The sequence below is a fragment of the Notothenia rossii genome (genome assembly GCF_949606895.1).
Source record: "Notothenia rossii genome assembly, chromosome: 4".
NCBI lineage: Eukaryota > Metazoa > Chordata > Actinopteri > Perciformes > Nototheniidae > Notothenia > Notothenia rossii.
Genome location: NC_136902.1, coordinates 30,406,973 through 30,425,906, shown reverse-complemented (window position 1 = coordinate 30,425,906; position 18,934 = coordinate 30,406,973). Strand labels below are relative to the sequence as shown.

General features: G+C 40.9%; 1 protein-coding gene across 11 annotated transcripts in view; it reads right to left on the bottom strand.

Annotated features, from left to right (window-relative positions):
- agrn (agrin) overlaps window positions 1–18,934 on the bottom strand; it is a 272,513-nt gene that overhangs the window by 187,736 nt on the left and 65,843 nt on the right. For 8 of the 11 annotated variants that reach the window (XM_079677600.1, XM_079677608.1, XM_079677611.1 and 5 more), the window contains exon 3: window positions 10,956–10,976. The exons of the other annotated variants lie outside the window; for them this stretch is intronic. In XM_079677600.1, coding sequence (XP_079533726.1) covers window positions 10,956–10,976 — 21 coding nt within the window. The remainder of the gene's footprint in view (window positions 1–10,955; window positions 10,977–18,934) is intronic. 11 annotated transcript variants of the gene reach the window in all.

Here is an 18,934-nt window from a genome sequence, read left to right as displayed (position 1 = left end):
TGCATCTTCATGGAATGCTTTCACCATAAACTCATGACGCAAGCAATTCAAACTTGTGAAGGCAGACATGGGTGTAGACATCTTTAGAGTGCAACAGGTTATTAATGTCAATGTCTTTAAAAGATTTTGATTTAAAAAAAAATCATCAATATCAGACAAAATTGCAAAATCCGGCCGTTTAGGTGAAGATAATCTTATCTTTAAGCGAATACTGGATTTTCTTAGGAATTAATTCTCATTAGGAGGATAAAGCCTTGAATAGAGCATGTAGTCCTTAATTTAAGAAGAAAATTCTCCTCAGAAACCAAAATGAATGAGCCTCAAAAAATATGAGAGATATTAAGCTGTTGACAAAGAGGAGAAAGCCAATACCAGAAGTGGACAATGCTATTTTCTGTCCTCCAAAATAAAAGATATCCTCCTTCTGTAAGAGAAGTGGGGTGGTTGATTGAAGAGAGAGCGTAATAAGAACATCGGGTTTGCTACTTGTTTAGAACCTAAAGAGCTTTTTTTATTTTAACGAGAGCAGAGCCCACCACCCCCTTATTCTCCATCTAAACCGCCAATTTCTCTAGTTTCCCCTGCTGAGTCCTCATTATCAACCAAAGAAAACAGAGCTGGTGTGCCCGAGTGTGTATGTGTGTGTAGAGGAAGTGCTAGATGGGAGCAGAGGATAGGAAGCAAAGGAAGGAGAGGTGATGGGTGTGAGTGAAAGGGGGATGGCTGTCAGTCTTTGTAGGTCAGCTTAAATGTTTAATGCTTTATGCTGATGAGCTGACGCGCTGTCTCTCTGGATCTCAGAAAGATGCACTCCGAGATTCGTTGATCCCAACTGCTGCTCAAATAAACACGTTCCCACACATTTGCAGACTTAAGCCACCCGTTTCTGAGCCCCTGCTTATATTCTACCCGACCTTTTGGCACGCCAATTAAGCAGGTATGTGACAAGATGGCCAAAAGTGTCAATTAGGCCAATCTACCTCTGCTACTTGTTCCCCTATACCCTCCTCCCCATCGCTTTCTCAGCAGCTGCTCCCACCGTCCTCTCCCCATTGGCCCTTAATGGATTTCCATGCCACTATCTCTCTTCCAACACTCCCATTTACCCCAGATCTTTCAGCATAGTGAGTCCAAATAATGTAACTTTAATAAGCCCACTTTTACATTCAGTCCAAAAGCTGGGGATAAACGATTCTGCTTTGAGCACATATCATTGTTTAGCCTGAAGTATATGTCATAATTGAAAAGGTCTGATAACGATGTGGCCTTGTTACATGCACTATATTAAAAGACAGGGAGATGGATTAGTGTTGCACGACAGGGAGGAAAAAAACTCAATTCAGTGTGCAAGGTTTAGCAAAGAAGCCCCATAATGGCCTGTTTATCTTATCAATTAGGGAACCATAATCTTCTTGAAATGAAAAATGTGGCTTGCCTCAGGGCACAATCACCTAATAAATAAGGTACATCCTAAATTCCCAAACCATTTCTTCAATTAACCATACAATGGATTATAGCTTCATTGTAGTGATAATGGGAGTATACACTTGAGGAAATTAAAATGGAGAGCTTAAAAATTCTAAAGTCGTTACCAAATGACCCCCAAGGATGGTCGAGTATCAGGTGGAGAAAATACTCTCCAAGACAAATACTATTTAGTTTTGGAAATAGAGTGAAAGCCAAAGGGTACCTTAGCCATCTTTTTTACATTTGAACAACAATCATCATAAACACTGGTGCAGTTCTGGATGCATTATTTTCAACATGTAGTCATTAAGGATTCAGTGGAAGCCTGGCCCTTAATGGCTTTTGGATGCTGCCTCCCACACCCTACTTGATGGAGCATGCTTTCCATTAAAGTGAAAGTATTTGGATGCTTACAGTTCGACCATAAAAGCCCATATGTTGCGTTTTTATTTCCTTGACTCACAAACAAGCCTCCCCACTGTTACGGCGTAGGGGATATCGTTGCGTAAAAGCCAACGTGTCAAAATCAAAATGCATCACTGTCAGTGATGGTAATTGGTGCTTAAAAAGGGAAGAAAAGCACGTTCGGTCTTACAAGGGTGATTAAAGGCATCACAAACGCAGGCATGTACGAAGTCTGTAACTTGGGGCGGCTTCTTTCTGCTTAGAAGCCATCTCTTTTTGTTCAGATGACAGAGAAGATCCATTACATCTTGTATTAACAAAGCACAAAGTGTGCACAATGTCAGGTTGGTGTTTGTGGAGGTTTAGCAGCGTGACAAGGCCTCCAGCACTGCGTGAAGAGGCAACAAGACAAAAGTTTGTCCTCTCCACTGGGTGTGGCATGGATTCACACAAAGCCCCCAGTGGGTCAGTGCCTAAGGAAAGTCTGTGCATTTATGGTTGGATGGATAGTTGGGTGTATTGGGGATAGAAAAGTGGATCCAGTGTGGGTGGCTGCAATGGGGAGCTGAAGGAGTGACAGTGGCAAAGCAGATGGATACATGGGGGAAGGGGGGACATTTAGATATCTGGGTTATAGCTTTATGAAACAAATCTCAGAATCTATTTCGGAGTACTCTGGCAGGCACGTGATACAAAAATGAGGGCACAAATGTTATCTTCAACCTATATTATCGTATCATCAGTCGATCTTTATCGCCATATGCAAAATATCATAATCAGTGAGTATTAGCCTCAAAAATCCAGTATTGGTTGGTCCCACTCCCATTCTCCAACGACGAAACTAACGATAATCTATATGTGCAACATACAGTACATACAATAATTCAGAATAAATTCCGTTTCCAAGTGGAAACCCATTTTTACCCCACGCAGGCTGAGAGTAACCCTTTGCCCCCCATAACACGTTAAGCCCCCTTCAATATCCACACCTGACACCATCGTTTTTAACTCTCATTTTTCTTCAGTGCATTTCCATGAATGCAACACCACAGCCACAATTCAGGGGCCAGCCCGCTAATGGAGACCTCACCCTGTGTCTCTCCCATGAGGCCGTCTGTCCTGAGGAGGAAATGGGAGAGTTGGGGGGGGCATTTAGCGGGGTACGAGGCCGTGGGCGTGAATTGTGGCTGGGTAAGAATTCTGGGTCAGGGACTCAGAGCTTGCCTCTTAATCGGGAGATGCACAGGGTGGGGTGTGGGCAGGCTACATACACCAGATGGGAGCCCCCCATTCGCATATACCTACTTAGCAAGCCCCTAGGCACGTGCAGACACACACCCTTATCCCTTCACTGCAGACCTCTGCATATAAAGTTGGTGCGATCATGGGTGAAATAGATTATATTTCCATAACCTAGATATTCTAACCCCCCATGACCCACTGGGTACAATGGAGGCGCTGCCACAGCATTGAGGCCGACTTTACACTGGCTACTCATTTACCAGAATAACAAGAGCTGATGCAACAGCAGCTCAAATGACTAATTAAATATGAATGTGCATGAACCACCGCCCTCTTTTCATTGTTTCCATCCTCACTGTTTTCTACCTTTTAAGGACTGGAGTGTTTATGATGTGCTTATAATCATTCAAATCCATCTCACTGCCCCCCCCTATCTCATTCCTCACTTTTTTTTTTTTTTAAAGAGCAGATGCACCAGCACCATAAAAAACATAATTAAACTAGAATACTTCTGAGACAGCACATTTTGCTAGATTTATTTATCATTTAAAAAGTATGTACTTAAATGATAATGTCCTTAGTCGGAAGGGACTCTGTTACATGATGCCTGGGTGAGTGTGACCCCTGAGAAGAGAGCAGCAGGAGGAGAGCTGATGGGGGGCTAGTTTAGACCCAGAGAGTGAGGAGAAGGAGAAGGAGATTGTCAGCTGACGGAGTCCCCTCCGTGTTGGAGCATGTGCACCCCCTAGTGTACCTGCTTCTCCTAGCACCTGGACTGCACATTTATACACTCAGAAATGCTGCTTCTCTTTAAGAGAGATTACATTAACCCTGATCAGTTTAAGGGTAATAAAAACCTATTTTTAAATCATTTCAAGATGTTTTTATTAGGTAGAATGAGGGAATGATTTAGATTGTTTGATTCTGGTCCTTTAGGGGAGGCGTGTGGCGCAGTGGATAGAGCCTTGGTGTTGGGATCAGGGGAGCACAGGTTCAAACCCCACTGCAGTCAGAATGCTGTTGTGTCCCTGAGACACTTCACCCCAAATTGCTCCTGTGGGGATTGCCCACAGTATTGAGTATGTAAGTCGCTTTGGATAAAAGCGTCTAACAAGCAACATGTGATGTAATGTAATGTATATTGAGCCAATGAAAGAAAACTCAGGTCAGCGACAGAACAGCAAATCAAATCAGATCAGGTTTGAGGGTTTTGCATAAGCAGCTCTTAAAACGGACCCGTCAAATTGAAGGCGAGCATGCACTAGTAACCCAAATGTATATTGCATCTCTGCAGAAAGACAGATGATTAACATATTGATGTCCCTGGGGGTGAGAAAGAGAAGTTCTCCCTCAGAATATCAAATGAGAAAAGAGGGGGGGGGGGAAGCACCCAGGAACACCCAGACAAGAACAAGCATAATGTGGGAAAGCTGCTAGGGCAGTCTGGCAGTGCTGTTGACCTCATGACTGAAAACAAACACGAATAAACAACAGTTATTTCCAAGTGTTATCTTTCCTAATTCTTCTCTTCTTCATTCTGTATCATGTTTCATTTATCAGCAACCTTCTAAAAAAAAAATGTGTTCCGGGTGGCCTCGGCAAACATATAAATGGGGTTTGTACTGTAGTTCAAGTATGGACAGAGAAACTGTAATAATGAAAGCTTTTGTGCGATAAATGCAATAATGAATCTGTATCTCCATGAACTGCTGTCATGACCGACAAAACAAAAGCAGGAAAGGCAAAAACACTGTAACTTCCTTTCAGAATATTCTAAGTGGACAACAAGCAGGTTGGACAACATGAGATGATCAACTCCAATCGGTGGATGAAGCTATGTTTCCTGAGATGTCACAGTAACAGGTAAGGTAGGATTACATCTGAGGAGCAGACTTTGACTTTTTACTGTGCAGCAAGCAGCCATGAGATGGCAGCAGATGCAAAGAGTAGTCCGTTCACACTATCAGTGCCAGGAAAAAGAACTATGGGTAAAACCCTCCGCAGTAAATCACTCCATAGACCTCCATCTCTGACCTGCATCAGCATGAGTGATGAAGTAGTACATCAGAAAGTGGGAAACCAATGAGGTTCATTTACTGAGTGCAGCTTTCACTATGCTGCATGTGCTGTAGACTACTTCCATGACAGTTTAAGGAAACTGTCAATTTTTAAATAGATTTTGCCTCTCATATGTATCTTTGAGGCGATATGTACTGTACATTTACACCATTCATCAAGGTACATTCACTCAGGGGAAATCAAATGTATTGTGGTGATTCAACAGATCTATCATTATGCTTTGAGTTATGTATGCATCATTACCAATATTGGAAGAATGTGCATCGAGTCAGAAACCAGCTAGTACCATAAACTTGCAGTAGAAATGTTATATATTTCTAATATTATGGCTGCTTGACAACTTCATTAAATAACTTTAAACCTGGCACGCACTGATGTCACAGAGGAATTAGTTTTAATCTCGTAAAAAGTTACCACAAAATTGAATATTTAAAAAAAGAAATTAAGTGCAGTGATGCAAATCTTGTGCTCATAATCTGCAATAATGAGAAAAGGTAATTGTTTATTTGGAGTTGCTTTTTGAAAATAAAAGAGGAACTGCAATGCACCAAATAATTTTACAGATATGAAAGGGAAACAAAATCTTGCAAAGGATCCATAAAATATTCTGCACACTTTCCCCATGTGCCTTTAAGCTACTTGGAGCGGCTTGCTCTTGTAGGTGTGGTGCTCTGCAGAGCCGTTTTACAGCACAGACAGCAGGCCAAGGCACAGACCAAGACGCATGAATATCCCAGACTAATGAGCTTGGCCATGACATGACTCAAAGTTCGATTGGGCCTTTGAGATAAGAGTTATAGCATGTGAGTCAGAAATCGTAGCAGAGCAGAGGACTGTAAACACAGCTGAGGTCTCTGGATTAAGCAGGCAGATTGAGGTGGAGCAAAGAGGATAGTTTTCAGGCCTGCAGGCGGAAAGAGTGGCTTGGATCACTGCAAGGACTCTTGGTCGTGTTCCAACCAAGTCAATTAAGTTACAACAGTGTGTGGAGGAGAGAGAAGGAGAGAGTGACTCCCTTCTAATAAGGAAGAGAGGGATCCTAGCTCTGACATAACACCCAAGCAGACAGACTCCTGGTGGTTTCTGGAGCTGCCAAAAAGAATATGTGCAAGTGGATAAACATGCCTCTGGGCACTGATACTCTTACACAAGTCACAGCAAAGCACAGCTGTTAATCAGGAGACATCAAATATTTCATTTCAAAAATCACTTCAAGTCCAAGTTAAATAAACTTGCTGAAAAGTATAAAACAGCTTAATAATATTGAACATTTTTATAATGCTTTAGCCTCACTGAAAAGGTACCAATCAGCTGTGGCACGTGCCTCTACCATTGAACGTTTTAAAAGTACCTACAAATGTTAAATGATTTGTAAGTGTACTTTAATATTGTTTGGTTAATCAATTATGGACCTTGCAGTCATAAAAAGAAACAGCCCTAATTAAAGTTTCCCAGCTATTGTTTCGTTTTGCTTTCACAGCTATACAACATTTTGCTTTCCTGTTGTGCAGTATCCATTACAGGTGTGTCCAGATTGAAATCCTAGAATTGTGGTTAACACTGTGAAAACTATAAATTGACTCGCTATTTGTTCTCCTAACCACTCTAAGGCGATGCATAACCTTAACAACCTTGCAAGAGTTTAGCAAATAGCAGTCTATTATCTTAATACGACAATCTGCTAGTGTGAGTGACAACAGTTGTTTTGTGTTATATATTTCACTGAAGATAAAAGATGTCATGGCAAATATGATTCCTAAAATTTGAAATCTCTCACAGATTGTTACAGCACTGTTTATAGCTGTTAAAGTGCTGAGAGAATAGGAGTTCCAGCCTGGCTTCACTAAACATATGCTGCTCTTCACTCTCTATACACAGCTCACTTTCCTATACACACCTGCCCATTTGGAAATAAACACACTTGTGCACACATAGGCCTATGGAAATAAACAGTCATACGCTCTTTTGGAAATAAACACTTGCGCATACCAGATGCAAGAACCGACACGTAAACCTCCGAAGCCCTTACACCTTGAAATGGATACAGCATATGGAGAAGATAAACTTCATATTTTCCAACAAGGATAAACACTGAAGGAAAGGCAAAGGAGACAACATGTTTCCCAGAAACTACATCAGTTATGTCTCCTTAACATTTCAAGCAATGGCCAAACGTATGGCCATGCATGAGCTTTAAGCATTTTTTATTTAAAAAATTGCAATATCACTTCATATGGAGAGACTTAAGATTTGATTGATATTCAATTTATTGTGAAAATCATGTTGCCATCAACACTATCCTTATAATAACAACATGTTGATGTGGGTCAATGAATGGTTCTCAAAAAACTCAAAATGTCCAATGAGAGAATAACATTTTTTTAAGACTGAAAAACAAGACTGAGAGATCACTAATCAATCAGCTGCCATACGAAAGTATCTGCAAGTGCCATTTTAGGAACATATCAAAACAAAATGACACGACTGGAGCAAGGAAATGAATATCAACTCAAAGCATGCAGGAGAAAAATAGTCTGCAGCGATGTCAAGTTCAAGCAATTCACGGTTAAGGATCTCAGCAATGACAAAACACTAGTAGGGTCCTTGAGACTCCGGTCTGTTTTGTGAGCCCGTCAGCTCATTAGCCTCTTATCTGAGGAAGGGCTGATACAGAGGGTCAGGATGGCCCTGACTAATGGGAGGTTTTTTTGTGTTGGGCTAATAGATGAGGATATCTCTGATCCAAGGCTGAGTTCCTAAAGGGGGGCCGGGGGGCTCTCTATGACCTCAAGGAAAGAGGCAGAGAGGACTCCCAAAAGGAGAAGGAGTGAAAGGGAGATGACAAGGGTGGTGCCGGCGAGATTAGTCAATGATAACATATGTGGCTGCTGCTTCCTGGCCCAAATCAACAGTCTTAAAGAGGCATAAGTATTCAAACAGAGACATGAGAATAAGTAGACTTGATACATTTTAATTTGGCATTCAACATATTGCAGATCAACGAGCCAAATATCTTTTAAACCTAACCCTAGCCTTATCTTTTCAAAGTAATAGACAAAGTATTTGTAAATGAGCAGCATGGGTTAACAGATGTCTCAAAAATCATATCATACATTGTCTAAACTTCAAGGTCATAGCTAAGAGCTCTTTCTATCACATGTCATTTTCTTTCAACCCCTGCGAGTAGATCTCTTTGAATTAAACAACAGCCTTAAAAGTGGCCTCGAGCTGAAAAACCTCCAGGGCTCAGTTGAAAGAAGCCAAAGAGAAGAAAGCTTCTCCCTCCACGTCAGTGTCTTTGACTGTCAGCTGTCAGTCAGGAAGCTTGTCGAGTGGGCAATACGAGGATCAGATGTGTACATGCCACTGATGCACCACCAGGCTGAAAGATAATAAGAGCCAGAAGACAGCTACCATCCCATCCTGATCACTGCACAGACTGACCTCCCAAAAGCAGACAGCAGATAATTGCATCCCCTCACATTTGAAAGTCACATTAATGGGCTGATAATGAAGTTCTGGCTCAGGAAAAGGGGATCACTGGAGCGGACCAATGCACCAACAGATCCATCCTTTGACCAGGGAAGGAAATTGGAATCTGCTCGATTCATAGCCGAGCGTACAAAAGATTTCCCCTCCACTGGCGTGCATTGTTAATGGCGCGTTGCTTTTGAAAAGGGCTCAACTACCTGTTCCTTGTTGAATAGGGGTGCTCGACGAGAAGGCAGGTGGGCAGATAATAGGGTCCGTCGGTGATGAGACCCACGCAGCTTGAAGCAGAATGTGCTATTCATGTGCTGTCACGCATTGCGACCAGCACTGAGAACTCTGTCCCCTCTGACAAAGCAGATGTGACAAAGGTCCAGAAAATGGTCAACAAAAGTGAAAATATCAGTAAGGCCTGAGTTAGCCTTGATAAAAGATTCACAGCACTAGGGCAGAAGACAAAACTAAATGTCTTTGCCTAAAGAAGAAGGAAATGGGAAAAAAGCTAAAAAAGCTAACACAATTCAGAACGCTACTGTATACTGTTATGTTATAGAACAAGGCGATATTTGGATTGAAACAGAATCAATACTAAAAGTGACGAGGGTAAGATAGAATAGGAATGGCAACAACACAAGTCACCGAAAGGACAGTTCACCCTTGTTAGTAACACACTGTGGTCTGAACCCCACATGAGCAAGGCTCTAATGCTCAGCTTGGGCCGAAGGCTTTTCTAGGATGTGTTGAATTCTCCTCCAGCAGGTGCTTGTTTGCTGGCAGACAATAACGGTTAATGAGATCCCAGAGGAAACCGACTCTGAGCAGGTCACAGACTGTTGCAAGCACCAGAGCCTCCATAAGCCCACCATTCATGACCTTTGACCCCACCCATACCCTTATCCTTGCACACAATCTTGTGAAAGTCAAAGCCCTCACTTGAGGGTTGATACCACACACACACAGTCATGCACAGGTGGGTACATTTTTAACACACACAGAAAGATGTTGCATTTTCAATGTCACAACTATGAAGTAAAGCGGGACTACTGAACAAAAGATATCTTACATTATATAAAAGGACAAGAGGAAAGCTTATTCGCGTGTAGGGGTTTATCATTGTTCATGTTACTCAGTACAGCACTTAAGGTATGCAGAGTGACAGTGAATACATATTTAGTGAGCAATTCTCAATACTTGTCTATTAACAACTGACGAAATGAGTCTGTGTACTTTGAGAATAAACTAAAATACACATAGAAGTCAATAAAATAAAATAAAGAACTTGCGCCATGCTTTTGCTGCCGTAGGGGTAAGTAGCGAATTGGCTGCTGCTAGCAGCTTTGGAAGGCTATAGGCCTCTTACAGAGAAATCATTTGAACTAATCATAGTAGGGGAAGAACAGATGTTACTAATAACACTAACGATGGCTCTGTTCTATACAAGTGGCCCAGACATCATTAAGCTTGATTATTAACACCTGTGCTGTCTCTACTGTGACAACATTAGCTAGTTTACATCAAGAAAAACTGTAAAAATATATATATATTGTATTATTTCATATTTCATATTATGTTTATAATAAAAAAGCTTGGTAAAAATATAAAATACAAAAAGAAAGAAAGAAATGTGTGCTGACATTTGTGCGATAAATTGACTGTGGTAGCCCTAATTACGCCTCGGCAAATTACATATATATTACAACATGTATGACATGAGACTACTTAAATCTGTCATCATGTGCAAGTATCACGTATAAAACAGGAAGCAATTCTAAAGATATGTTCCATGCTTGTAACAAATGAACCCTGCCACAGCCGCCTGTTCCCCGAGAGGATGTATCCTCATACAACTCACACACTTAACAAATCCTTCGCTTGCCTTATTAAATCAGACAACCATACACGTTTTGTTCAGACCCAGACCTCCTGTGAACTTCAATTGTGTGTGTGTGTGTGTGTGTGTGTGTGTGTGTGTGTGTGTGTGTGTGTGTGTGTGTGTGTGTGTGTGTGTGTGTGTGTGTGTGTGTGTTGAATTAAGCTCCTCCTATCGACTGCTTTTTTAATTAAGCCCTCATAAAGAGAAAAAAACCTTCTCAAATTATCTGGTTTTACGGAAAAAAAAGAAGAAAAAAAAACTGTTTACGCAAACAAGGCAAAATGCAGATTCCTCAAAAATAAAGTGTGCTTTTTTTTCCAAAAAGTTGAAAAGACAGATGAAGATGAACCACCTATAAGCAAACCGAAAAAGTGCTGGAAGATAATTTGGGGGTGCTTACCTGCAACTATATATTTGTGAGCTTCAGTAGGCAGAGAAAAAAGAGAGAAAGACAAGTTAGATTTCATTTCAAAAGCACACAAGACTTTAGAGTTTGGAAAATACTTTAGAATATGGAAAAAGAGGAGGATTCAAATGAAAAAAATTGAATAATCTGGCATTATGACGATGATGAAGCAGAGGGGACGAATGTATTGATATTCAATCTCTATGCATGTCACACTTTCCCCTTAAAAGGTTTCAATACATACAATCTCTTCTATTTTCCTTCTACAGCATATGAATTTAAGTACAAAGTACTACATTTTTGTGGATTGTCTGACCAAACCCAACCACCTGAAACTCACACACAACACACCGGGGACACACACAAACACACAGGCCAGTCAACTGTTGTTTGCCCAGCTGATGGAGATTGATGGTTAGCTGTGTTGACAAGGCATTTGAGAGACTCATCCATAAAAGATGGTCTGGGCCGGGCTATTTACTGGGGACTAGCACACAAACCTCCATTGATTATTAACCAGGCACATATTCGCTCAGTGTCCTGCATGGCCAGTAACCCAGATAATTCTGCCTTAAGATACAAATAAGTTACTGTATATTAGCTTTAATGAAATGTCCCCAAATGTTTGCTGTTTTATGATTTTGACATTTGTGCCAACACAGGAGGGTGATATTTGAGGATGCATTGCAACTCTGACATGTTAATCTAAGACATGCAGTTGTAAGATATTATAGTATACTAAGCCATTGCATATGATGCTTTGATAGATTTATATAAACTCTCTGTTCTATTAAGACTGTTTATTCTACTCTTGGACAGGGATACCAAAAATGTATTAGTAACCAATGACAGTGAACTTTAACGATTCTAAATACCAATTCGATAACAGTAAAAAAAACAAGAGAACAATAATGTCAATAAACGCTGTACTTCAACATACTGTACATACCATGATAACCATTCCAATGTTGACATTGTATTGATTTTGTATACAGTAATAAGCTATCAGGGCTGAAGGACAGCAGAATTTTTATTTTTACTTATTGAAACATGACAAATGAGCCTCGATGTGTTTAAAGGATTGTAGGGCAGTTGGAAGTTCATTACTACCCCATTGCTTTTTTCCCCCCAGTTGGTCAAAATGGCCTCCATCCAGGCGTGAGCTGGCTTCATTACAAATTCATTCACCGACCTCCCCAATATAAGTCAACTACAAAAAAATCCAGTAATTGTTCAGCACAAAACCTCACACCCTGACAAAACAGGTGTTTGGATGGGTTTTGTCCCGGAGCGGGTATTAGCCGAATTTCAGCTCACCTCCTCTGTTTCACCCTTTTGCATTTCTCCCGACCTGCTTTCTCTGCTCTCGTCTTGATCCTCATTATTCCACACTGGGGTCTTTGGGGGAGCAAATGGTCTATTATCCAAAGATGGAGCTTAAGACAACTTAAAGCTCTGGAGGAGTGGCTATTTATTTGGGTTGAAAGACAGAGAGAGTAGGAGGGAGTGTGTGTCTGGCCTGGCGTTCCCATATCACTTAGGCTAATGTGATTACGGGTGAGGGAAAGGGGGAGTTCATTTAGCTTAGAGTGTGTTGGTTCTAAGTGATTCATGTCAGGGAGAGTCGAGGGGGGAGGGATCTGGTCGGTCATAGGACTTCCTGAAACACACACATGTGTGCATGAACAAATAAGAATGAAGGTGTGTGTGTGAGCTCGTTTTCAGTGCCTGGCACCAAAATGAGTACAATGTGCACTAAGGCTCATTTGTCCCCCCACAACGTCCGAAAAGAACAGAATTAATTTAATTCCACCCCACTGAAGTTATTTTGGGATTAGGACTGGATTCATGACTTGACATTAAAAAATGTCAGGAGAAATGTTGCTGTCGTCTCTATCCATGATCTCATCAAAATGAACATATCTTTAATGACTTGTCTGTGCAAATGGAAGCGTACATTTGCTTTGATGGATTTTTTTTTCAGTTTTTGACCAGGACATCAAGAATTTGTCCTTTATACAATTGTTCAATATCTGTTCTTTAGTGACTCTGAAGACCAACAATAATCTGTGTATGCTAGTGTAAACTAATTTGTGGGCTTCTAGTCTTTGTAAGGTTAAATTATATCAAAAGCAGTTCCTAACTAAAAACCGGCAAGATGGGGGGGTGATCATTTAGTTTAGTTGGGCAGCAGGGGTGCTGCTATAGAAACAAAAGGTTGTAGGTGTGTGTGAGTGAGTGCATAAATGTGTGAGCAGGGCCTCAAACATGGCAGATGGACCCATTGGAGTCTGAATTGCTTTTTGCATGTTACCTCCCACACACACTTTATACGGACAGACACAGCTTGTCAATGGCACTTCAAACTCTCAAACGGCAAAAGCTTGTCCAAAATTGGATGAATACATTCAAAGAAAAAGATAGGGCCTGAAAACAAAACAAGCCTTAAATGTTGTCATGGTGCTCCTAATGCTGTTAACTGTAAAGAGCAACACACGAGAAAAGTCCTGTTAGATGTGTGTGCTTGTAACAGGGGAAGGTTGCTTGGTTTGCATCTCAGTTGTATATTGACTGCAAAAAGAGCCACCCCCCCCCCCCCTATTGTACATTTTCAAATGCCTCCCTGTGTTTTCACAAGGATCAGGCTTTAAGGGGAAGATTCAGTATTTTCAGAACAGGGGGGAGTCAGCTTGTCAATGTGATGATAAACCTGCCTCCAATAGCTGAGTGTGGCTGTGTACTGGGCACAAAACCATCTTGTTTTTTTCTGGGTACAAAATCTAAATCTTTACAAAGTGAAATACGTTTCCACATCATCAGCCAGAACAAAAAGCAGTCTTTTTAGATCCCTGATTCAAGAAGTATGTATTGGAGCTTTAGAGAACATATGCAAGTGTGGACTGGAGAGTCTTTAGGTCATCCTCATACAGGGCCAAGAACTGGGAAAGGGGGGATAATTGTAAGGGACTTCGACAAACTACTGCATTTTCTCACACACTGGACACCACGGGTTGTAAAAAGTCCTATCAGTTTCCAGCTGTGAGGTGTATACAACCCTTTCACTGTCCCCTCCTTTTCTCCACCACTTGAATAAATAGTGGCTGAGAAATGGGCCGGAGGGTAAGACAAGAAAAAGGACAGAAGATCCTTTTGGTACTTGTTTACCTCATGCAACACATCCTTCATGTCACCCCAATTTACTTGGCCTAAACAACTGCTGCCCCGGAGAAAGATCTTGCTTGATTGGAGTTGGGCTGGGTTGCTCATGCTAGAACCATTTGGTGTTTGTATATGCTATGAGATTGGGACAATTAGGAATTGGTAAAGGCTAACTTAATCAAAGAGCACATCAGTAAATAAATTTCAAAATGAGTCATTTGCAAAGGCAGCAAAGTGCCATAATGACTGTTTTAAAGAGAAGATGGAAATGCAAAGAAGGTTTTCTTTCACTCAAGCAGAATCTTTTCACAAAAGCGTAATTTCCTGCAACGCAAATCTGCAGCTCCACTATGGGCCTGGGCCTGCCTTGATTCATTTAGTGTGAGGGAAGAGATTAAACCCCACAGCAGACATCAAGATAGACAGCAAGGACATATCACATTGAAAAGCCACTGCTGTAAAGAAAATAAATTCAGTGCTAGATGAGGGGGATTTTTGCCAGTTTTGTCAAATCTTCACTCTCTAGCTTAAGTGTCCATTCAGATTCTTTAAATTACCTTTACATTATGGTGTACGGAGTACTAATTTGAAAGCAGAGAGTATGTTATGAAATTCACAGAAGCTTTGACTTTCTAGACGCCTCAAAGTCCAGTCCATTCGAGTGCTATCCTTATTTTGACAACAGGGTCATAGACCTTTCCTCCCCCTCCTAGTCTATGTCTGTCTCCCTGCAGGCCATGTAACAGTCTACTGCTTCGCCAGTGTTGAAAAGTCAAAGCTGGGAGCTGCTGTTTCATGAAGGGGCTCCATGTTAGCGCTCCTCCTCTGTGGTCCGTTCACACCGAATCCTGCAACCGATGACATTATGGGGAGGCGTGAGGCTGATGGCCCCCACGTTCCTGACATTCCAGCCGTGGCAAGAGATTACTGTTCCTCCTCAAATCTCCACTCTACGACCTCAAGATGAGTGTGGAGCCTCAGAACATGTCCACATAAAAGGAACAAGTTACTTGCTTGGTTGTTGTGCAAAAGTCTTGCATGTAAATGTGCACTTGATGTGGAAATGTGTTTAGAGTAGGCACAAGATAAGAAAAGTCCATGAAGATATAATCCATGAAAACATCAATGATCCACACAGGGTTAGAAAGAGAAAGTGAAATCTGGCTGTTAAGATGACGCTAGATCACTCCAAAAAGTGCCAACTCATTTTGAGCATGTGAAGTGTTCTCTGTGGAAGCTGACCATTTGATGAACACGTTCTCCCATCCATCAAAGAGATCCTGAGCCCGAGTCCATAGCTAAATGCAAACTTGGCATGGCCGAGCCTTCCAGTGGGCCTTGCTGCGTAATTCACCAAAGCAGTTAATGTCGGTCTGGTCAAAGTCAAAAAGGCACAGGGAAATTAAAAGTACCAGAGCCATCCATAAACCAAAGCGTCCAGTCATGCTTTCCTGTGCTGCCAATGACATCACTGAATCCTCAGCCCGACCCCCTCTTTATTTTATGGCGTTCCATCCTTCACCGCCTCTTCCCTTAATTTTCACCCCAATCAGAATCATAGCCTTTCCCCCTTTTAGCGAAATAGACTTATCCATTAATGGCTCCTAAAGCTCTCACATTAGGGGAAATGGCTTTTAATTTGGCCAATTAACAAGCTTGTAAATCCATCATTGGAGAGAGAGACTCATGGAATTAGAGGGGGAGCATGACACTTAGGCTCAAATAAAGGGAAGACAGAGACCATCAGCTATCCAATGATCCCCTAATTGTCACAGGAAAACAGAGGACCAGAGCATTCCGTTTGAATCAGGCAAAAACTTTGATCCAGAGAGATCTGAACTGATGATGAATGCAGGCTGAAGTTATTAGCCGGCAAGCAGAGAACATGCAAATAACGGTAATTGAGAAGTGTAACGTCCTTGGCGGCTGACGGGTGAAGGCATTCGGCAGATGAGGGATATTACGAATTAAATTATGTATGCACACTACCAGAGAGGACTGCGAAATCATCGTGTTGATTCAAGGTTCTTTATTTAGTCATACGAACATAGCTACAGTGTAGTTATGCCGATGAAAATCTTGTGTCAAAGGCTTCTCCAACAGTGCAACACAAAACACAGATAAACAGACAAATATAGTGCAAGTAAATCGTAAATACAAAAAGAAAATTGTTTAAAAAAGTGAAATTGTGAAATAGTGCAATAAGAGTCAATATGCAAGTTATTGAAATATGATATATAGGTTAATTGATAAATAATTAAAAACAATTTTTTAAGTAGCAGCCAGATGAATATTAAGGATGTTGTTTCAACTGTTCAGGTGTTTAACAGTCTTATTGCCTGTGGGATGAAACTGTTCCTGAATCTGGTGGTTTTAATTTAGTCCGGATGCTGCGGTAGCGCCTGCCAGACGGCAGCAGACAGAACAGTTTGTGGCTGGGGTGATGGGGGTCTTTTATAATGCGGAGGGATTTCTTCCTGAGCCGCTGGGAGTAGCGGTCCTCCATGGATGGCAACTCTGGTTAATAATAATAATAATAATAATAATCATAATAATAATAATAATAGATTTATTTTGTGCTAGAATTTGAAAATACACAACCGGAAAAAATCTGCCACTTCCTTACAGAGCCCCTCCTCCAACACACACAAATGCGCACATGACCAATGAGGGTACGAGATAAATTTGTGCACAGATGGAAGGCTGACAGGCAGGTAGGCCATCCAGTTATTTTAGCCGGGCCGGCTAAAATGATTGGTCGTGCTTTTTACAGCACTACGGCTTCCACAGATGACATTTTTGTTATGCATTTAAGATATTCATTGCTATCGGATGTTAAGAGCATTCCATGGAATATAACAAAAAGTGTTTCTGAAATAAATTACATACCCCACCTTTAACGTAATTTTCTGTTTTAGCAATGGGTGTTTGTGTGATTGACACACATTTAATTATTTATGAATAATGCAAAACTGTTTTTCTTGGTTTGAGACTTTTGGCTCTTGGTAGTCTTTTATTTGGGCCTTTTTTGGACCAAAATGAAAACGGATTTATCAAAAGTCAAATGGACAAAGAAAGACTTGGAGTTTTGATGATTACAGATAATCCGATTTTTTTCAAAACAAGTAAAAAGCTCTATCAGTGTTGTGAACAACTTTTACTTTCTTTTCCAGAACAAGACTCAGTTCGTGACTAAAATGTCTACTCAATCTTTTTCACGATAATGACACCTACTCCTAAAAAAAGTTAACTAAACACAAACATATTTGCTAACAAAAGAAGATTGTCCTAGCATGAACGAACGGGACCTAAGATGGAAATATTCTGAATTGTACCGAGGTTAAATAGCAGGTTTTGTTTTTGCTTTCAGTGAATGCACCACAGCTCTATCTGAAGCCCAACCGACATGTCATTAATATCCATAAACGTCAGGGTCTTTAGTCATTAGACATTGTCTCTCTATTCTCCCCTGGAAAAACAGAATGGGAAGCGGACAAAAGCTGCTGTTTTTGTCTTGTGTGGGCCGAGATAAAGCACCCAGTGAAAAGGTTGCCATCCATCTTCATCCGCCTGGCATGTGCTTTAGTTACTTCCGCCCTCAATGGTGCCTCAGTCTTTTTCTGCTCTTCTAGTGTGTGTGTGTGTGTGTGTGTGTGTGTGTGTGTGTGTGTGTGTGTGTGTGTGTGTGTGTGTGTGTGTGTGTGTGTGTGTGTGTGTGTGTGTGTGTGTGTGTGTGTGTGTGTGTGTGTGTGTGTGTGTGTGTGTTGTAAGTGGCATCGAGGTTAATGAAGTGCACCTTTTATCCTCCCTAAAATGAAAGGGACTTCATTAGGCAGTGACTGGCGGCTTTCTATAGCACACATAAAATCACACACCTGAGGACGGTCTTCATAGCTGTACGGACAATGATCTACAAGCATATTCAATCAGTCCTGCATGATTGCACCTCAAGCGAGTCCGTTAATTTCAATTTCTTCTGCTAAACCAGATCCTATAAATGTCCAAACTTTTAAGAGTGTATTGAAGACCTTCCATTTTAATAAAGCCTATAGTTAGAGCTGGTTCCAGATTACCCTATGTTTGTCCACCTGGGTCATACAATTTATGGTATTTTATTTTATTGTTTTATTGTATTTTTATTATGTTTTTGTTTTATTTTTATTGTATTTTACACTCCATCTTGTCTTTTCATTATTTTCTTGTAATTGTATTTCTTTTTTAGCACTGTCATTGATGTTTGTAAATCTGTAAAGCCCACTGAGACAAACGTGTTTTGTGATATTGAGTTACATAAATCAACTTTGATTTTATTTGATTCTCGACAGGTTTATTTTTCATTCTAGTTGCCACCACTAAGACAAGGACTTTCGTGACCAACAAGCAATGGGTTTAATGCGTACATTCTCTTTTGTTTCTGAACGGTTTGATACGAAGTCTGACCACGACTGTCGGAATAGACACAAAAGACGATAAGGAAGAATAATGCCGCAGTGGAGATATCAGGATGTACTGACGTAGGGGTGGGCGATATTGAAAAATATATTATCACGATATTTTTCAAGCAGTATCACGATAGACGATATATATCACAATATTTTTTCATGTCGGTTATTATGGTTATTTTTCAAGTTACTTAACAGTACAACCACCTACAAGGTAACAGAAACTAAAACAAAAAGGAGTAACAGACCAAAATAGCATTTCAAGCTGGTTTTATTTCTGGAATGAATCCCTGAATGAACAATTCAACATTTTGATATGGCTTCAAGGCACAGTTTCTCAGTATAAAAATGAACTTTCTGAGGTAGCACTAG